At 42.5% G+C, this 21,772-nt stretch overlaps 1 protein-coding gene across 4 annotated transcripts in view; it reads left to right on the top strand.

Moving 5' to 3' along the window:
- Window positions 1–21,772, top strand: part of SFMBT1 (Scm like with four mbt domains 1) — a 118,801-nt gene that overhangs the window by 85,983 nt on the left and 11,046 nt on the right. For all 4 annotated transcript variants that reach the window (XM_032120761.1, XM_032120762.1, XM_032120763.1 and 1 more), the window contains 13 exons: window positions 3,255–3,349; window positions 7,959–8,199; window positions 8,555–8,643; window positions 9,568–9,814; window positions 10,524–10,621; window positions 11,376–11,477; window positions 12,362–12,512; window positions 14,339–14,421; window positions 16,329–16,455; window positions 17,147–17,260; window positions 18,652–18,694; window positions 19,585–19,649; window positions 21,096–21,235. In XM_032120761.1, the coding sequence (XP_031976652.1) occupies window positions 3,255–3,349; window positions 7,959–8,199; window positions 8,555–8,643; window positions 9,568–9,814; window positions 10,524–10,621; window positions 11,376–11,477; window positions 12,362–12,512; window positions 14,339–14,421; window positions 16,329–16,455; window positions 17,147–17,260; window positions 18,652–18,694; window positions 19,585–19,649; window positions 21,096–21,235 (1,595 nt within the window). The remainder of the gene's footprint in view (window positions 1–3,254; window positions 3,350–7,958; window positions 8,200–8,554; window positions 8,644–9,567; window positions 9,815–10,523; window positions 10,622–11,375; window positions 11,478–12,361; window positions 12,513–14,338; window positions 14,422–16,328; window positions 16,456–17,146; window positions 17,261–18,651; window positions 18,695–19,584; window positions 19,650–21,095; window positions 21,236–21,772) is intronic.

Genomic DNA, 21,772 nt, shown 5'->3' with positions numbered 1-21,772 from the left:
TCTTGGAGTGCTTCTGCATTCAGATGTTGAAAAAGAGAGGCTTATTTCAGAGGTTTTTCATTGTTTATGTAGTCCTACCACATGCCACAATTAAAAAGCTAATTTACTGCTCTCACTATGAATCCTCATACTGCATTTTTGCTTGGAGCTTTGTTCTGTGAGTTTTTCCTGCTCCACATTGCTCCAGCAGGAGCTGTGCTAAATGACCTGGAGTGCTGTGGCAGGTTTGTGAGAAGGAGCAAACAGACTGGTTCAAACCATAGCTAAGCACAGCCCTCAGCTGTGTCAGCCTCTGAAAGGGAGGAAAATTCCCCAGCTCTGGGCTCAGCGGTTGAAGTTAGAGGCTGATCACCTCAATTGTAAAACCTCTGTAAAGTGTAAACACAAGCTGAGTTCAACTTTTATGAATGAATAAACAGAAAAAGTTGTGGGTGCTTTTTGCAGAAGTTTTAAAAAATCCCTCTGACTGAAGGAAACTCCCTAAAATGAACCGGGAAGAGTAGTAAATTTGAAATGAGTGTTGGACATGGATTTATGACTTGGTTTGGTTTGGTTTGTTGGGGAGTTTTATTTGTTTTTCTGATGGAAAAATGGATTTCTAGTGAGCTTTTGGTTGTGCTGGTGAGCTCTGGGTACTGTGCAGTACAGAGCAATCTGAGCCCTTCTCAGCACCGCACAGACCTGCTAGGAAAGAGCTCTCCTGGATATGGGACAGGCTGCAGAGCCCGTGGGTGAGCGGCGTGACAAAGGAGCTGCGGTCCCCATCCAGTTGGGAATGGGTTTAGCCGCAGTTAAAGGCGAAGGGTCGCTGGAGCAGCAGCAAACCGGCTTTCCTGGGAGCTCCTTGTAGCAATTAAGTGGCAACATAAGTTACTAATTGACCCTTTCAGTGTGTGAAGTGACCTGTGGCTCATTTAAGGAGCTTAACTGCCCCTCCGGCAGTTATCTGATGATAACGGGGATTGAGGACTCGGTGCTGCAGGGCTGGGGGCAGCCCCAGGTCCCTGTGGCATTCCCGGAGGAGCTGCCGGCTTTCAGAGTGCCTGGGAGGCACAGAGCAGCCACACTGCTTTGCTTCCCTTCAAACAGGAACATGTTAGACCATGCAGGACCTGCTTTTTTGGGGCTGGAGGGGAGTGGGGTTGTTGCTGCAGGGTGATTTTTGGTGGGAAGGGCGAGATGGTTTTTGTTGGGTGGGGCGAAAGTTAGAATTCGCTCCTGGGTCTGACTGACCAGAGCTGATGTTTGTTCCCACTTTGGTTCTGGAGCTGTGAACTTAAGCATTTTTGTGGTCGTATAAAAATAAAATTCTGTTTAAATGAGTTGAGAAATGTTAATCTATTTTAACAACATTTTGCAATGAAATTGTTTTTCTTAGAATGGCTTGCAGCAAAAGCTTTGGTCAGCTCCACCCTAATTTGCAAACAGCTGTAGTCTGTGTCTTAACCTTTTATTCCCTCAAAAAATTTCTAAATAAAACTCCTTATTCATTTCTCCAGGTCATTTCTTCAGTAAGTTAAAAATTATCCCTTAAAAGTGATGGTGATATTCAAGCTCTGAATCTTTTGAGCTCTTAGGCTTATGAAAGGCCAAATTAACTAGCTGTGGTTAGTTAAAAACAGACAAAGTTGGGTTCTGGAGAGATAAGAGCCTCTTAAAATAGATAATGTCATCAGCAAACAACAGCTAACTGAATATACATTTTTAAGTTTTGGGAAGTGATAACTCCTAGAGTCACAATGAAAAGTCAAAGATGAGCTCAACCATCAGTCTGAAGATAAAACAAACCTTTTAAACTCAAGACTTGTAGGTTTTCAGCCTATTTAATGTGTCTCAGACTTTTGCACAAATATATTCTCCTTTCTATTGGGGGACTGGGGACTGTCCCAGAGCTTACTAAGCAGGTTTTCAGCCCGTCCAGGGGTCTGATAAGGGCATGTGGTGGTACTTAATTCATTTTTTTTATTTGTAATGTTTCCTACTCCAACTGCTGCTGCTTGAAAGATCAGTTACTGCCTGTCCTAGGAAAGGCACGGGGTGTAGGAAATGCTGGTGTCCTGTAACTTTTGCTGAGCTCTCCTTGGGCTTGTGATACACAGAGATTTCTCTGTTTTCAAATATAAACAGGGTATCAGGTTTCCTGGTCCTGAGAGGGGGAAAGCTTCCTTGTTCATTCATAAAGACAGCTCTGGTGCAGATGGTGGAATTGAGCCTGAAAATGAAAATGAAAGCTCTGCTCTTGTGTCCTGTCACTGCCACCACATTTTGCTGCTGAAGCTGAACCTTGTGTGTTGAGATTAAAAATGCTGCTTGCATGGGCTGGGACCCTCCCTGGCCATCCCACTGTGTGCTTGCAGGAAAAATGTCACGTGGCTGCCTGCTGAACTAAACAGGGGACCTGAAATCCACCCCGTGCTGGTTTGGTGTCTTTTTAGCTAAGTGGGTACATGTCAGATAAAACAGGAATGGGAAAGGAGCAGGGAAGTGGCTCAAGCCAGAACTGAAGGGGAGACCAGGGCTGGGGGACGGGCTTGACAATAATAACAGAAAATCTGACTAATCTGTAGTGTGGCTTATTACAGGTGCATGCTTCCCTAACAGCCTGAGTGAGTTTTGAACTGTGATTTGAGTGGTTTTAGGATATTTATGCTTTAAATGCATCCCATAATGAGGTTTTCTTGGTCTAAAGAAGTTGTTACATCTTATGAGCTGGGCTTTTTAAGTGACCAAGTTGAGTGGTCTTTATTTCAGTTACGTCTCAAGTTGTTTTCTTTAGAACTACCCTGAATCCCTCTGTTTGCTTTTGGTGTTTTAGAACAGCTAAATGCATACTGTCTAAATTTAAAAAGAGCACAGTCATATTTCAAAGGTTTTTTTAGGCTTTCTTTCCAAATCTGTTATTAGTGGGTGGTTTTTAATTTAAAACACCAACAGTCCAGTGTCCCAAGAGTTCTGAGTCTCTCATATTTGGTGATAGAAATACAGAGCTCTGTGTTCTCCTGTCACAAGTTCTAAGCAAATTTGTGATAAACCAAAATCCTCAGGATTTCACTGTTTTGTAGACCAAGCCTACTTAAAAGTGCTGTTTACATGCAAAGAAAGGCCAAATAGTGTTGTCCATTTCTTGAAATGTGTTCACTGCACCCTTGTGTACTCAGTCATTTGGAATTGAAGCGGGTTTTGCTGTGATTTGTAGTAGCCTGAAACTTAAGCCAATGAGTTGCTGAATTAGAAAAGTTTGGCTTCTCTTCCAGATGCTGGTTCCAGTGTGGAAGAAATGGAATTCAACTGGGATGAGTATCTAGAAGACACAGGAGCAACTGCAGCCCCCCATGGATCTTTTAAACACGTGAGTAAGGGAGTTGTGGGTGTGCTTACTGTCTCCTGCATCGTTTCTGTGATACACTAAATGTTCAGAGTTTCTTTGAATGAGTCGCTGCTTTCAAATTGGAAGACTAACTAGAATTGTGTTTTTTATAGAGAAATGCAGAATTTAACCTTTTTATTATTGTTTCTTGTCTTCCTCTCTGTACGTAGCACGGGGTAACCCCACCCACAAGTGCTGAAATCTAAGGAGTTAAGGTCTTTTCTGCACCAGAAGAAAAGCTTGGTTTTTCTCAAGAAGCTCAGAATAGCCAGTCTCTTTCTTCTTTTGGTGATTGCTACTGGACAACTGCTATGGAGGAGTAGCTTTAGAAAGCTGGTGGCAGAATATTTCTTGAACAGCAGAATTCAAATGTGCTCTCAAAGAATGCTTTAATGTCAGACCTCAAAGAGGCAAGGAGAAAATAACAGCTCTGCCAAACACCTGACTGTAGTAGTTAGAAAACTGATTAGGATAATTGTTTGATCACAGGCTTAATGAATAGGATGAAGTCTTGATAAGCCCTTGTCTTTGCCCTTGGACATCTTAAATGTTTGTTGGTAAAGTCCTGGAGAGCACTGTCCCTTTGGGGGAGATCTGAATGTGAAATCTGCCTTCTTGTACAGGGCCCTCAGTGAAGGTGAGCTGTACAGAGCTGATGTCCAAACCTGCTGGTTCTTTTCCAGCAATTAAAGCCCCTTTCCGAGTGCCAGGCTGGTGACTGTGTGTGACACATTGCTTGGAAGACACCCTGTGGTGCTTGTGCTTTTGGGTCCAATACCATGACTGTCAGTATGGGGAAACTTAAATCTGCAGGAAAACAGACTGAGGTCTGTCTGTGAAGGATCACGAAGCATGTTGAGTCCAAGGGTAACCTGGAGAAATGAAGACTTTTAAATAATCGGTTAAAATATGTCAGTTGTGTTAGTAGTAAAGATGTGCAGAAAATACAGACTTCACAGAGGCTCTGCGAACACTGGGATGGAATTGTCAGCTTTTTGGTCAAAGTAAAACTTCAGGTATCTCATTTCTGAAGGGAAGGGGACTGTGCTTGCTTTATTTTTCCTGGGTGTACTGAGGCTGTAGCAAGAGCCAGCTTAGAGTGGTGGTGTCCATGCAGCCCACGCTGAGGGCACAGCATGGAACCAGAGCAATGGCATTTTACAGTAATAGAAGGAATGGTCTGTCTCTTTTGGTGTGATTGACCTCACTGGATCTCTGTTAAAGAGGCCTGCTATCATAGCTTGGGCACTATACAACTATTTGTAATGCCAGCTTTACAGCAGTGGCCAACTGAATTAATACTGTAGCTGCATTTTGTTAATCAGCAGTAGACACACTTTGAAAGACTCACTGCACCTGCACCAGCTCAGCTGTGTCAAGTCAAAGGTCTGGTGGCTGTGGCCATGTTGGTAAAAATAGAATTAGGTTTAAAAAACCTCCACATTTTGCATTGTTATTAATCCCTACCTGTGAGGAACATGGTGCAGTTTTGTTGGTGAGGTGACATTGTGGTGGAGAGTGGTTTGGTGAGGAGGTGTGAGTAAAGCCCAGCCCTTTGCTCAGCCCTGTCCTGCTGCTCTGGGGGCCTGGACCTCTGTGAGGGGTCCTCAGTGAGCATGGAAATAGATGCCTGCATGTTCAGAGTGGAACTACTGGGCATTTTCTAGCAGAGTTCCGTAGAATTTAGCTGGAGACTGCTCTGTAAAAAGCTTGGCATAAAATTTTGAGAAGTTACTGCTGACACTGAATTGACAGGCAGAGGGAGGATTTTATTTATATCAGAGCCTTGCAGTTACAGAAATGCAGGAGTGCAAGGTCACACGCTCGGGGTTTCTGCGGTCCGTTAGAAGGTAATGTGTTGGAAAAGGAGGAGCAGAGAGCCTCACTGCCTCCCAGTGGAGAGTGACAGCCTGTCTTTGTGACAGAGCACTGAGAAAAGGTTAGTGTGATTCCAGGATACATCAGGTGAGTGATTTTCAGTGGAGAGCCTGCAGGCACTGATGGGGCTGTGCTGGTGATTGTGGTCCCTCCAACTCAAATCTGTGGTCCCAGTTGCTTGACTTCAAGAGTGACGTGTTTTTATAATCCAACGTCAGGAGAGCTAACAAGCTTTACTCTCAGAAAAACAGTGGAAAAATCTAAGCCGAAGAATAGTATTGGCACAAGAGCAAATGAACATATATGATAAATTAATTAATTTAAATGCATTTCTAAATGGAACCGTGCCGCTTTAGTTTGGTTCTTTTTAAATACTGGAGTAGTGAGACTGTGAGCTCCCATTGTGAGTTGTGGGTGAGAAATACCCAACTCACGTTGGAGGAGAATACATGGTCAGGTTAAGAAAATGTAATCCATGATTACACAGACTGTTTCAGCAAAGTACCAGACTTGCTGATGAGAGAGGTGACTTTTTATATTTGTATGCTTATATTAATTCTGAAAGTTTTGCCTTGCTACGAGTAAGACACATTGGAAAATTTAAGCTACTTCTCAAATTAAGTATGTTCTAATGTTTAATTTGTTAGCATTTTAAAAATTAACCAATATCGAGATCAAAGTGACTGTTTGGCATAAAATGTAGCAGGAAAAAGAACTTACCAAAAACCAGGAGCTGTAATGAATGCCAGTGTTATCCCCCCAAGTCTAATTGTCTAGAACTGTTGAATGCTGGTTTTTAATTCCTTTCTGCCTCTTTCTATATGTGTGTGACCATTAAAATCAAGTTGGTCTTAAGCATCATCTGAACACTTTTACTTCCTGTGTGTTTTTGCATGCTCTTAATCCTTTTTGTCTGTTCTTTATCCCCCCTGAGCTGAGTCACATCCCTGGCTCTGGCTCGTGCAGCGGCACAGATGGGGTGACAGCACCTGATGGGAAAGGGGGAATAGGGTTGGGGTCACAGCTCCTGGCCAGCTCAGCTTGCCCTGTGGACAGCACCAAGCTGCCCTCTCGGCCACGCTGCTCCAGAGGAGATGCTCGGGGGGTGCCCAGCCTGCCCTGCCGACCCAGGAGCCCTGCTGCAGAGCCCGCAGCTCGCTGTGCTGTCACCGGCCCCGCGGCGCTGCCGGGAGAGGGCGCGGGCGGCGGCTCGGCCTGCGCGGAATTCCCGGGAAGCGGCCTGGCCGCCGGGAACGCTCCTGCTGCCGCGCTGTGTTTTGCCGAACACCACTCTCCCTGCCGGGAGGCTTTGTTGAAAGGTTGGGTATCGGGAGCTACACAGATTTCCCAATTCTTCAAACTCTGCGTCGAGCTCGAGGCTTTCCTCTCCGGAATCAGAACATGAAGTTTTTGGGCATATCTCTTCAACAAGACAACTGGTTTTTTTGAGAGAAACCCTCTATAATACCACTTCAAAATGCCTGCAGGTATTGGGTCCTGCTGATTATGTTTTTAAGAAGAGATTTCTCCAAGTGAAGGGCATTAACCTGAAGGATATGAACAGTTAACACAAGCATATGCTTTTCTTTCTGGTGTAGTTCTCTTAGTTTTATTTTTAGCAAACCAATATGTGCTGGCTGATGAGACTATAATAGCTATGGCAGTTACTGAACTGTCAGCGCAGAACTGGGAATAAATACCCCAGAAAATATCTGCTCCATCTGCATCATACTGAAAGCCTTTCTTGTAGTTGATTCAAAGAGGAAAGGGACCTCTTAAAAAAAGAAAGAAAACACCAGTTACAGTCAACTGAGAATGGGGAATTGACATGTCAGAGTTTTAATTAGGACTGATGCCCTGGAATTAAGCATAGATCAGAACAGGGTCCATCTGCTCTTTTGGGATTGTTTGAGTAAGGAGAAGTTAGGGATATAAGAAGCTTAAGGTTTGCATTCTCTTTTAAATCTCCCATTTCATTGTCTGAATCCTGTGCAGTCAGATTGGTCACCTGCACACAGCATACCCACATACACACAGAGCATTCCCAGTGTTTGGTGCTTTATTGTTGTCAAAGTGTGAAGAACACAGACTGGTTATGTTCCATGCAGTTTATTTAACAGTGCTGCATATAGAATTATTTAGGTTCTTGGATTAATTAGAGAGGTTAATTTAATTTTAAATTAGAGAGGCTAAATTAATTTTAGAGAGGTTAAAAATCCTTATTCTGCAGTTTGTGCAGGTTTGTGACTTCTTAGATGAGCATGGTGGAAGAGACAGATACTGTTGCCTAAGGCATGTGTATGTACTTTAAATGGTCTTTTTGTCCAAAGACCTTGAATGACACAGTTTAACGCAACAAGTCAAAGTTGTGGTGCGGAGTTTGGCCTTTAGTTTTGCTCAGGTTGACATCCCAGCTGTGAGTGGGAAAGCCTTTCAGTGATGCGGGAAGGTATTGTTCAGGGCAGAAATATGAATGGCACGATATTGGTTTAAGCTTGAAAAGATACTCTGAAATGCAAAGAAGATTTCATTAATGATGATTCTGTGTGCATTCCAGTTTGGGTTCCATAACGTGATGAAGCTGTTTCTCTGAAGAGACTGGATGGCATTTGGCTTGAGTTTTTTTGCTAATGAACTTGTCTAAATTGTTCCCCCTGGTATTCAGCAAACTTTCTGAGATGTGCTCAGATGCGATGATCTTCTTCTTCTTCAGGTGGATACAAGTTTGCAGAATGGTTTTGCCCCTGGTATGAAGCTGGAAGTCGCTGTCAAGTCTGACCAGAACACGTACTGGGTTGCCACCATCATCACCACGTGTGGGCAGCTGCTGCTGCTGCGCTACGATGGCTACGGCGAGGACCGCAAGGCCGACTTCTGGTGTGACATCCTGACAGCTGATCTGCACCCCATCGGCTGGTGTCAGCAGAACAAGAAGATTCTCAAAGTGCCTGAAGGTACCAGCTCTGTGTGCAGAAAGAGGGTGCACCAAAGGGTGCTGTTGTCCTGTATCAGCTGGGCAGGCAGCGTAGCTGCTGTGGTGTGCAGGTGCTGTTGCTGGGGACAAGGTGAGGTTATCTGCTGTGTTTTCCTGAAACCCCATGACAGAGGCTTGTGGTTATCTTAATCTATCACCCACCAAAATCTACTGCTTTGATATTTCCTTTAAATTTTTTTATTTGTTTGTTTTGTTTCTTTAAGTTGTTACCGGTGTGTGGCAGATTCTCATGAATTAGGCAGGTGTGGTAACATCTTGTGTCTGAATAATCTGGCAGGAAAAATCACAGTCTTTCTTTTTCACTCTTTGCTTAGGTATCAAGGACAAGATACCTGACCAGGAGGAGTTCCTTCAGCGAGTGCTGAAGGGGGCATGCAGTGCTCCTGCTAACCTGCTGGAGGGGGTAAGTGCTGCGAGGAGCTGCATACTGGGTTTTGTCTTGGTTTTGCCCTTCATCATTAAGGGAATCCTTATTTGGATTGTCAGTTCAATTCCCTTTTTAAGTTTAGGGAGCATTGTAATATGCTGTTGACGTTAGAGTTCCACTCTCTAGTGTTTCCTATTTACAGTATTTAATTTTTATAGTGTTGTCCTGAAACATATCTGTTGCTGCAGGTTTGGGTTGTTCATTAATCCTGTCAAAAGAAAGACCTTTTTAAACTCCCTAAGGTTTCAGTCTTCCTCCTATTCTGCTCCTTCTCCATACAGCTCTGAGAAAATAATGCTTTATTTATCTGGCTTTCGTGTTGTCTCCTTTCTCAATTGACTCCTTTCACTTTGCATTGTTTTGTTTTGGCATTTTTTACTAACGGGCACGTTATTGTTTCACTTAAATATTACATCTTTGCTAGTGAAGAACCAAATTTTAATCCCCTCCTCTGCACTTAAAACAATATTTGCACCTTATATCAGTCTCTGGTTGTAAAGTACAGAACATAATGGTTTTTGGAAAGTGCCTTTGACATCTTCATTACAGCTAACATTTCTGTCTGTATGTTTCTGTCTAGTCATCTTTGTATGCTGGATGACTCAGTTTTAAAAAGAGATTATTCACGTTTCCTTCAAACCTGGAATATATAAATGATAATGTCTCTGAAAATGATAATGAGGACTTAAGTGAAGTGTGTGACTGTAGGCAGTGCAGAAGCTCTGACACAAACACCAGCGATTCTGAACATTGTCACTTCTGACTTGTGTTAGGAAGGGACATGGATTTCTGTGCTTCTGTGTTCATACTTTATTTATGCAGACAGGATGTGTGTAAAGAGGTGGAAGTATGGCATTTGTTTTGTTCTGTTTTACAGAATAATTTGTATTCTTTTTGAAGCTTCACAGAGGGAAAAATCCATTGGATCTCATTGCACCTGGCTCCCGACTGGAACTGCAAAACATCCGGGATTCCCTGGAAGCCTGGATAGTCACTGTGGTAGAAAATGTTGGTGGGAGGCTCAAGCTGCGATATGAGGGCCTAGAGGATTCAGACAAATTTGACCAGTGGCTGTTCTACTTGGACCCTTTCCTTCACCAAGTGGGTTGGGCAGCTCAACATGGATACAGCCTGCAACCACCTTTAGGTACTTGAAAACACAGATCTTGTATGTGGTGATCAGAGGGTAGAGGCTGCTGCTTTGGTGCTCTGAATTTGCCTTCTGGGTGCACGTGGTGGTCACATAATCAGTGTGATCTGACAAGTCCTGTACCTAATAAAATGCAGGTGAAGGTACAAATAGTCCTACAAGACTTTCCACCCACTCATTCAAAAGCTGCTAAGTGATTTTGCCTGTCAAAACTTCCCACCTGTTTGTGCAAAGGAAAGAAGTGAGGAAGGGATTGCCTTCATTATTTGGTTATTTTTGGTAGGTTTGTATTCCTGGGGTGGCAAAAGTCTTACAGTTTTGGAGTGCTGCTCAGCAGGAGCTTTTGCAGTTGAGACCCTTCAAGCCCACTGGACTAATTTAGATACTGTTTAAAGATATGAAAATGTCCCTTAAAAGAAGGAACAAGTGCATGGAAGTGGAGGCAGAGGCTGGGATGGGTGGACATGCCTTTCAGGCATGTCCGTGTCAGAGCAGGTCATCAGAGGAGTGAGGCAGAAAGTGGCAGAAGCACAAAGGGGTGGATTATGAGCTTACTAGTGATGTTACATGTTTCCTGATGAGGGGAAACCTTGGGATAAAGAATTTGGCAGTTAGAGGGGCACAAATCAAACTTTATTGTTTTGTGTTCTGAGGGAAAAGAGGAAGAGAAATGACTATTCACTCTTGTCCTCTCTTTTTCTTCAAGCCATTAGGTCCTTGAGGAGCGAAGCAGATTGGCAAGAGATCCTGAAGAAGGTGAAAGAGGAGGAGGAGGAGTCATCTGTTCCTACAGATCTTTTTAAGGTAGTTTAATGCTGTGGATGATACCATGGAAATGCTATTTTCCTGAGAAATGATTCAGGGAAGTCAGCCACCCAAAATTCTTTCCCTGTTTTGTTGGTTTTAAAAATTTATTTCCTTTTTCACTCTAGTTAAAAAATGTAATTATAATAAAAAATAATCATGCTGGTATCAATTCTTGATAAGTTAGACAATGCACCCATCACAGTTATGTGAGTCCTTAGTCGTCATAGTTCACATGTTTTAGTCCTTCAGGTTCTTAGTTCATTTTTCTCAGCTTTGTTTGGACCCATAAGTAGAAGCAGAGGTGCTGTTGCTCTTGAATGTGTTGGGTCACGCACAGAGCAAGATATAGATAATTGTGGAGCAGGAACCCTGTTCTGTAGGGTTTTGTTAGACTGGAAATGGAGACCTGTATGGTTCTCAGTTCATGATGAGTGCTAAAAGTTACAGGGAAGGACCTCAAAACATTTCTATTGACTTACAAGACCACTCTGTATTATCAAATCTTGCTTCTGCGTGGAGAATGTCAGAGGACACAGGGACTCAATTTCCTAAAACTCAACAAAAATGGTCAGTCTCAGGGGGCATTGTTGGCCTTCCATTTAGAAAAGTTGCTGGTGCTCAGACATGCTGATTTCTTGGAATGAACTAAAAAAAACTCTTAAAAAACTTACCCTCTTCAGCTGATTTATGTGAGGTACCTCTCTCTTTGGTGGAGGAGGGCAGGTAATCACAGCAACACGTCATTTTTCAGGATAAACCTGTGATCGGAGTGCATTCGTTCTCTGAAGGCATGAAGCTGGAAGCTGTGGACCCAACGGCTCCATTTGTTATCTGTCCTGCTACAGTTCTCAAGGTATCAGGTTTCTTAAGCTAGTCCTGCTAAGATTCAGTTCTACTGCTGTTCTTAGATGCTCAGGGAATTCTCATGAACTGGTTATCTTAAAATCTTGCACTAGTTTTCAAATAAAGTACTTTGTGTGTCTCCCTCAGGGGAGAGGCTGCCTGATAAAACAACTGCTGATGGTGAAGCCGTTGGATTTGAATGGAGGGGAAAAGTTCCATAAAGATATAAGTTCAAAAGATCAAATAGCTAAAACTGTCAAGCCCAGATTTTTAAAATTGGAAATAATCTCTCTTAATCTGAGTATCCATCTGAAGATAGATTTTTGGGGTTTTGATTTTGCAAAGGTTACGTCATTACTGTGTACATATGACATTTAGGCGGCCTGATTTCCAAACAAGGGGTTTCAGAGTTGAAACGAAAACTCTCCAACATGATCAGGTGTTACTTTTCTTGCTATTTGCCTGTCCTGCTTTTATTTGCTTCAGGACTGTAGTGGGTTTACTTGTGACAGTCCATTCTGGGACACAGTTTAGCCTTGTTGAAATAAGCAGGTTGTTACAGAATAGCAGGAGGACCACAAATGCTAATTTCTGTTCATTTTTCCTGAGAAATTTTCCTAAAGCACTTGATCACCTTATCTTTTAAGGGCTCAGACACTAAGTTTTATTATTTGTATTTGTTAAGTTTCTGGATAACGCAGATGAGTCTGCTGGTTTATGAATCCAAGAGATTCTTTTAATTTTATTTTTTTGTAACCTCACAATATTTCAAGGTAAAGGATTTCCATCAGGCAGTATTGCTGTTTAACAACCTTATTAAAATGGGGGAGAAGGAGCAGTGGATCAGAATGTGCCTCTCATAAGAGCCTGTGGTTCTCTTTTGGCTGACTCCAGGTGTACAATGACAAATATTTCATGATAGAAATCGATGACTTGAGACCCGAGCGTGCGACCGGCCAGCGCTACGTTTGTCACGTCAGCAGCGCCGGCATCTTCCCGGTGCAGTGGAGCCTGAAGAACGGGCTGCACCTCAGCCCCCCCCCAGGTACATCTGTGCAGCCTCCTCCTGCTCACCCCTCAGCTCAGAACAGCACTTGGGCAAAACAACTGCACGTAGCAGCACAAGAAAGATCCAGTTCTGAAAATCAGGAGGTTTGAGTTAGGGGAACTGAAGGTTCCCAGGCATGAGCCTGGATTTGGGAAGGTGAGAGAGGCTGAGGATGCTGGTCATGTATGAAAGCCTGAACACTGGAAGGAATGGAGTGAGTGTTCCAGGGCTGAAAGAAATGTTGGTTTCAGCCTTAATTAACATGATATCGGAAACAGTAGTATTTGCATTGGATTTTTGCTTCTGGTTAGAATGGAACATTGTTATCCAATATTTTATAATATTTTTAGGCTATCTTATCACTCAGAAGTTAATGAACTATTTTTTTTACCAAGGACCTATCAGGCACTGTTGCAGTTTGCTGAAACATTGCTTCAGGACATAAGGGAATAGGGTAGTGTTCCTGCACTGCTAAAATATTTATTCATTTTCTCAAACTGGAAATGTCAATGGTATTGTAAAACCTGGGCCTCTGTTCTCTTATTTGCCCCCTCACAATTCAGAATGTTTTGTTTTTGCTGCTCCTTATATCAGAGGGGCAGAGACCATAGGGTGTTTGTCTCCTGCCTTTCCTTGCATAAGGTATGGAAAGTGGCTCTACCTGACCAGCATTTGCTAGAATTTTGCATGTGAAAAGTGAAATCTCACTTTATAGTCATGTTACTGAAGCTGACAAAGATTTTGTGTTCTCATCCCCCTGGACATAGTGGGCATTCTGAATTGTGTGAGGTTTCAAGGGCCCTACTGGCACTGGTAAAACTGAGAAAAATGAATAATTAAGTCCTTCTGTGGTTCAGCCCTTTCTGAGGAGAAGAGTCACAGAATAATTTAGGTTGGACTGGTGAGGTCACTCCTCAAACCCTGGCCTTCCGTTTTGGGCCTCTCACTACAAGACAGACACTGAGGGGCTGGAGCATGTCCAGAGAAGGGAATGGAGCTGGGGAAGGGTCTGGAGCACAAGTCCTGTGAGGAGCAGCTGAGGGAACTGTGGGGGCTTAGCCTGGAGAAAAGGAGGCGTGGGGGAAACTTTATGGCTCTCTACGATTTTAGATTGTCATGTTAATGCCATATCCTTAGACTGAGTTTGAAATTTTGGTTTCTTAAAACTGTTGTCACAGGTTTTCCTTTAAGGGGACTGGAATAAGTGCAGCACTTTTGTCCTTGCTAATTTATTGCCAGCCTCAAACTGACATGGCAGCACACTTCTGTGCCCCTTTTCCTTCAGTTTTTTGTTAGATCACAGGGAAACCAAGTATTTCCCCCAAGAAGAATTTAATTTTCCTTGAAGGGATGCTCTGTCTCCTGATGGACTCCTTGTTAAGACACTTCCCTTCAAATGTGTGCAAATCTACAGCTGTTATCAGACTTGATGAGGCTCTTGGCACATCTAACTGCTCTCTTTAACGACTTAGTATTTAACATGTCTTTGAGAGAGTAGCATGTTGATATTGTGCACATTTTGAGTGCTCTGTTTTAAAAAAATTGTTTCAGAGCTGACACAACAGCCGTTGCAGAAATTTTTCCTGAATTTCACCTGTACTCTGTGAAAAGGGTGAAACTGCTTTCCCATGTTTCAGTTGCTGCCCTTGTCTGCTTGGCAGATTGATGATTCAGGTTGGAGTGGTCTGACCTCACATGGCTCGCTGAAGCCCTGTCAGCTCACAAACCTGAGTGACCCAAACAGATCTCAGTGCTCTGTGTCAGGTGGGTTTGAAATGAGTCTCAGCTGTTAAACTCTAACCCTGGGCTCTTTGCTCTCCTAGGTTACCCTGGGCAGGACTTTGACTGGGCTGACTACCTCAAACAGTGCGGTGCTGAGGCGGCTCCCCAGAGCTGTTTCCCTTCGGTAAGCTTCTCCTGCAGGAACATCTCCTCTGCTGCCTGACTGGTACTCTTCATTACAGGGAGAAGAACCTTTTGCATGTTTTTTACTTTAGTTTCCTTTCCAAGTCAAATAGAATATTTCAGTTGGAAGGAACCTGCAATGATCAATTATCCAGTCCAATGCCTGAGCCTCTTCAGGGCTGACCAAAAGTTAAAGCTTGTTAAGGGTGTTGTCCAAGCACTGACAGAGATGGAGCTTTGAGCACCTCTCTGGGAAGCCTGTTCCAGTGTTTGACCACCCTCTCAGTAAAGAAGTGCTGCGCAGTGCCAAGTCTGAATCTGCCCTGACGCAGCTTGGAACCATTCCCACAGGTCCTGTCACTGGAGATCAGCACCTCCCTCTCCACTTCCCCTCCTCTGGAAGCTGCAGGGAACAGTGAGGTCACTCCTCATCCTCCTTTTCTCCAGCTGGACAAACCCAGGGTCCTGAGCTGCTCCTCACAGGGCATTCCTTTAGCCCTTTCACCAGCTTTGTTGCCCTCCTCTGAACACATTTGAATACCTTAACACCTTACCTTTGGTAACTCAGGAAGCAGGAGAGATAAGAGACTATAAATGAGTGTGAACTGAAGTAGCTGCATGCCAGCTTCCTAGATAAGGAAGCAGTGGACTTTCAGTTGTGATAAAGCAGACTGGAAATAAATGCTTGTTTTGTGAAATTGAGATGTGTAAGAGTCCGTGGAAGAGACATAGAACAGCATCAGTCGTTGGCACTCCTGTAACTGTGGAAACAGGGCCTTTATTATTAATAGACCTTATTTTCATTTACTTAGGGCACTCTTGCAATCTTCCATCCTTTCAGCTTGAAAAATTAATTCCATTGTATTAATCAATATGAAGTCATCTTAAATTAGTACCAAATAATCATTTTACATTAACCCGTGCCTGAAGGACTTGCAAGATTTTGGGCTTTGTTGGTTCAGTGACAGTATTGCTGTCCCCCAAAGCACATTAGCTTGTCAAGCAGAAAAGGGTACTATAAACACCTGCATTCCAGTTCCATTTACCATACTTGGGCTATTGCAGTGCTTAGGGGGAGAAATTAAAATGAATAATTACCAGTTTTTGAAGAGAGTGTTGCTGGCTATGAATTCTTGTTGTCCTTGTTCTGTCTTGTAAACTGTGGCATCTTAGAGCAGGTCATTGAATTTATTATCCTTTTTCTGAGAAGAGTTGATCACTGTAGACTAGTTCCAGAATTCATAATGTATTGATCCTGTAATTACATTGCAGAGTGGCTCTGGGAAGAAGAGTCCTCTGTCTGGCTGGTACTTCTTATCTTTAATTCAGGAGCTCCAGAGCTGGATAAATACCTATTCTTATGTTTTAGGGATTTTTTAAAAAATATATAAATGCAAACTATATTGGTGAATAAAGTAAGACCCTACTTATCCAAAAAACGTAAAATGAAAAGAAAGCTTCCTATTCTGCCTGCCAGAACTCAGATGAGGCAGGAATGTTATTTGCATGTGTAAAATGGATTTCCAAGTTAACATGATAGAATAGAGAACCTGGTCAGATTATTTGTCAGACTTATCACTCAGGTGGCAAGCAGCAGAGAATTTCTGATTGCTGGGAATGCACTCAATCCCTTCAGTGAGCCTCAGCATCCTTATTTTTTGAAGACAAATACGTTCTTTGCTAGGTCTGTCTGTAGAGCCTTTTTTAACTTAAATTCTTTGTAGTTCCTAACATATCTTATGTGTACTCAGTGTGCTAATTATCTGAAATCTCCTCTGTCTGTGTTGAGTATCTTTCTGTGTTATTCAAACACTGAAGGTTTTATGTGTTGCTCCTGTTCATGGATATTCATATCCTATCCTGGATACACAGCTGGTGTCTTACTGAAGTATTCTGGCTTTTTCCTAGTTAACTTCTGACCATGGATTTAAAGAGAACATGAAACTCGAGGCTGTGAACCCAGTTGATCCTGAAGAAGTTTGCATTGCTACAGTCACCAAGTTAAAAGATTCTTACCTCTGGCTTCAGCTGGAGGGTAAGCTTGGTTTGGGGGAAGAGAGGAGTGCTCTCTTTGGTTCTGCTGTAGTGCCATCCCCAAACCTGAGGAGCATCTGAAGCAAACTCACTGTGTGCAGAGTATGGGCAGCAAGTCACAATTTCCTTGGTGAAATCACAGTCAAAACCCACTTGGATTGTGTGTTTCCAGTTTGCCTTGGCTGGCACTGCTTATTTAAGCCAAGAATGGCATTTGTGCATTGCAGTGTCAGTGCTGGGCTCATGCACCGTGCAAAGTGCTGAGCGGGGCCGTGTGGAAAGCAGGGCCCTTGTGACAGTTTCACACATGAGTGACTTGCATTCTGAGCAAGCTTTGGCCAGACCTGGGAAGGAAAGTTTTACAGAGGTTCTTCATTAAGATAGAGTAAGCCTGTGTCAGCTGTTCTCCATTATAATCCCATTTCTTGATTGGAAGTACATCAGCATGCGCTTACTATGCGCTGTGCATCTCTGCGAAACTGCGGAGGGAAAATTCCCATCTCCAGCCTTTAGGAGGAAGTAAATGAGGTCAGGAAAGAATCTGGTCAGTAAAAGGGGATGAATAAATGATTGTTATTGTGTTCCAGATGCACCATAAGTAAAAGCAGCTTCACTAACAAACATACAGTGAATGTGAACCAAGTTAGGGGGTTTATGACTTACTTCAATTTTTCCTTTTCTAAACTGAACAGGCTCCAAGAAACCCGTCCCTGAGTGTATAGTGAGTGTGGAATCAATGAATATATTTCCAGTGGGTTGGTGTGAGACGAATGGATATCAGCTCAGGCCTCCTCGCAAAGCAATAGGTACCAGTTCTCTTCTGTTTGCAGTGGTGGGTTGCTAGAGCTGGTGAGACCTGCCGGAGCAGATTAGTGCGGGGTTATTGCTGGCATCGCTGAATTTGGAAACGTTCATCATGCACAGAGAATCTGTGTGTTGCACAACTGTCTCTCTGGCTGTTGAGGCCAGTTGGAAGCCCTACAACAACTCCAAACCCCACAGTGTTGGCTTGAGGCCACTGCAATGCTGTAGGAGCCTGTGAGGACAATCCATTTGCCATAACAAATAAATCCTATCTGTGTATTTACACACCCTCCATGCTCTGCATTTACTTCTGTCTGAGCTGTTGTCACGTGTCTGACCCTGATACTGATTTTACATTTGCACTTGTGCAAAGTAAAGTTAATACCACAACAAAACAGTGTGGAGTGTGTGCACATTTTGGAGTCAAAATAAAGGGGACTGATTTCACAATGGGCCATGTGGTGATGATCCCTTAATGACAAAGTGCTGAGAGGTAAACCCTACCTTTTTAACTACACTAGTAAGTAGAATAAGATAGTGCCTTCTCTCAACTGCTTGGTGAGACATTTATTAAAGTTAAATGGGGGTTGGAGAAACCAAAGAATTTCTTGAGTGTTCATTAAGTGTAAGGTAAGAAAAGTTTTAGATTGAAATGAGCTGTCTTTTTCTGCATGTCAAAGCAAGAGAAACGAATCTGCTTGCACTGCCAAGGACAGACGAGGAAGAAGGGGGGATCCTAATTAGATAAAAGATGATGTGAAAAAAAATCCAGAAGTTTGTTGGGGCTAAAGCCTGAAGTTGCTAAAGAGGCATAATGTTGCTTTATCTTGTTTTATTTTACTACCTGATTGTGAAAGCCAGAACTAGCAAGTGGACCCATCACGTAGATGACTGACTTGGTTGCAGTAGTGTTTCCCTCCATAGCAATTATCTGAAGCTATTTGTGTTTCTAACCAGCCGATTTCATTCCATTTCTAAGCTGAAGTGTTGCAGTTACTGTGTCAATAAAGTGGCAAGTTGGGCTGAACAATATAACCTTGGGATCTGAATGAGAAAGCGTGTCATTCCTTTTTGGCTGGTAGTACAAGTAGTTTAGGGGCTCTGATGCAAACAGAGAGGCACAAAAGGTTGGATTTCCTTGAAAACTGGGCATATGCATGCTTGATTTAATGAATTTTTTAATGGAAGTTTAAGTAAACCTTTTGGTTTTCTTCAAATTACTTGGGCCAGTGTGCCTCTCGTGCAGCTGGGTCAGCTGTCTGACACTGCAGTGACTGGGAACATAGATCCTTTTTGCTGTATAACTTAAAAGAAATGAGTCCACTATATGTATTGTACTAGATGTTTCATTTGCTTGCCTCTTATATTTTGTTGGGTATTTTGTTTCTTTCAGTAAACAAGCAGAAGAAAATTGCTGTAGTTCAACCAGAAAAACAGTAAGTAACAGGTTTTTTGCTTTTATTTTTTGTTGGGGTTTGGCATGAGTTTTGTCTCTTTTTTTTAATTGGCAAATGTGCTGTGTTAGGGGAGATTTAGCTTTGCAAATGTGCTGTACTGAGGGTTGAGAGATTCCACAGTCCATTTGTGTTAATGCTGGTAGATTCTGCTGATGTTCTAAAAGACCTCTTGCACTACAGTAGGAGGAGATAGAAAGCTTGGAATTTGTTTTCTTGTAATTGTTCCTTCCCAGATGAAATTTGGCCCAAAGTAGGCCAAAAGAAGAGTTCTACTAATATCTACAATTAGTCTAGAAACTCTGTCATGCATGTGGAACTCATTCTTGTGAGCCTGCTCAGAAGTGCTCCATGGAATGCTCACAGTTGGCTTTATTGGCTCTTGCAGCTTTACAAACACCAGAGCTGTCAGTAGTCCTGCCAGTGTTTGCATTGCTCCTAAAATACTGAGCAGACTGTTCTCCCATGTTTTGTAACTGGGATCCTTACCAGATCCCAATGGAGTAATTTTGGTTGTATTTTGTTGAAAATCCAGCTTTTTCAGCATGCATAAGGTGAGGCTACCCTGCCTTGTGCCGTGAAAGGTGAAATTAAAAGGAGTCAGGGAATGTAAACTCCTGTTTTGGGAGGTGTCTGTCACCATGGTGCCCCATGGACTTCGAGCAAGGAAGGATTGCTGCTGGCTGTAGCAGGACAGAAGTCCTTTCCAAATGGAAGTTGGTAGTTTCTGCATGTTATTACTGTGAAACAGGGAAGGTATAAAAAGCAGATTAATAAGGCTGGAGCTGAGGAAAAAAATATAATGGTGTTTTAGTAACAGAGAGGCGACTGTCTTTACTGTGTCTGTTTTCCCAACCTTCTTTTCATTTCAGAATTTTGTCTTCAAGGACAGTTCATGATGGACTAAAGAACCAGGAACTGAACTCTTCTGACTCAGGTATTGATCACAGAGGTCAGGCTAACAAAGGCAAAATCCTGTACGAGTTCACCTGCTCAACACTGTTAGGAGAGGGAAGAGGAGGAAAGGGTTTGGAGATTTTCATCCTTTAATGATTTGTTGAACTTCAAAAATGAATGAAACAAACAAAAGCATGCAGTTGCTTTTGTTCTGCCGTTCTGCAATTCATATATGCATTAAACCTGGAAATCAGATTTTTACACCAGAACATTGCTCCTCCAGCAGAGGATATGTGGAGCTGAATGTGTGGTGTGACCTGTGCAGGTGACCTTTTTTATTGTCACCTGTTATCTTTGATAATGTGGGAGAAGCAGGTGTGCTGTATCTGTGGTCTGGAGTTGTTTGATTCTGGCTTTGGGAAGCAGATCTCTCTGGTTTTTATGTTAACTTCATCATGGTGATAAACAAAAGCAATTCAAACAGTAAGCTGCTTTGTGTGCCAGATGGCAAAATCTAATAATTTTGTAAAATGTTGCAAGAAGGAATGTGATGAATAAGTACATCTGTTGGTGAAAGTCACACAGATCCATCCATTTGGCAACAGAGTGCCTCCTCTGCTGTTTTCTGTACAGTGAAGTGCACATCTGAAGCTTCACCAAAAGCAAGTGTGATAAAAATGATGTGTGCTTGTTTAGCATCTTAATTGGCTTTTAATAGACTCATAATGTAAATTTGACTTCATTTATCTGGCAGTTTTCAACTGCTGAATTTAAGGTCTTTAAGTGATAGTGTTGCTCAATCAAGAAAAAAGTACAACACTGCTGGGTAAAACAATACTGGTTTTGTACACAAATGTGTTGCAATATATATTAGTACTTGAATTTTGAGCAATGCTGAACCATTAAATAGGTTTAGAGAGCTTGATGTCACTTCATCAAAGGTCAGTTTATCAGTTGCTGCATCTTTTGTTTGCTAATCAAAGGAAAATAATCTGAAAATGCAAAACAATGTGATACTGCAGTTTAGGATAAACAGTGGAGAATAACTGCCAGTTTCTCTGGTGGCAGAAGTTTGGGGGAGAGAAAATTGACTGGAGAATTTATCTGTAACTGCTGTGTAGGAACTGCTTCTGCTACCAAAAAGTTGGGGTTGTCTTTGTCTTTGCTGTTCTCCCTGGTGTAATACCATGAAGCAGCAGACTAGCCAGGAAGGAGTGTTTCTTTTCTGATATATGACCATCTTTATTTACTGCAGTTTGACAGTTTGCAGGCATGGGTGTGAAGTATGAAAACTGTTTTGGCAACATGGCATAACTAATGCTGCCATGGCAAACGTGATACAGAAACTACCTCAAATCCCTGTCATTCAAGGCTTTTTCCCCTCCTTTTCTTACAGCAGACAAACTGTTACGTACTGTGAGATTCTTTCCCGGGGCGTTTGCAGTGTGTGATTTAAACATTTGTTTTCTCCTTTCTCACCTCTCAGTGGTAATCAATGGCAAATACTGCTGCCCAAAGATCTACTTCAACCACCGGTGCTTCTCGGGGCCTTACCTGAACAAAGGCAGGATTGCAGAGCTTCCCCAGTCCGTGGGGCCTGGGAACTGTGTTCTGGTGCTGAAGGAGGTGAGCTGGAGGGACAGGGTGGGCCTGCAAATAGCAGTGTGTCTCAAACACTGGAGTATTTCTCTGTTACAGATAGGAAATTCAAGAATTGAAGCTGATGATGTGTAAGGAGTGTCTTTTTGCATATAATAAAGTATAAATCATGAATGGTTTTATGAATGGCTGATAAGAGCAAAAGCCTCTCATTTATCTAAGTAACACTCAGCCTTCTACTGCTAAATCTTATTTTCTGTTAAAACAGTATAACCTGTAATTACTACAATCAAAGGAGTTAGTATCTTTTTATAGCTGTAATAAATGTTTCCATTTTAATTAACAGAATTTAGCTGGAGATAATCCCAAAATTCCTTTACAGTCTGCACTGTGGATGGTAAAACAGAGGAAATACAGATTATTCTTAGTCAAAATGGCAAACTACGTTCAGTGATTGGGAAATGAATAGAATTTTCTGTGTTTTATAAGTTGGATACAATTTGCATAGATCAGGTGAAATTACAGTTTGGCTTCTTAAGGTAATTGAGGGAGCAAGAGGCCATT

Source organism: Corvus moneduloides, chromosome 11 (genome assembly GCF_009650955.1).
Source record: "Corvus moneduloides isolate bCorMon1 chromosome 11, bCorMon1.pri, whole genome shotgun sequence".
Classification (NCBI taxonomy): domain Eukaryota; kingdom Metazoa; phylum Chordata; class Aves; order Passeriformes; family Corvidae; genus Corvus; species Corvus moneduloides.
Note: the sequence above shows the minus strand (reverse complement) of the source record. Positions and strands in the feature narration are given on the sequence as shown.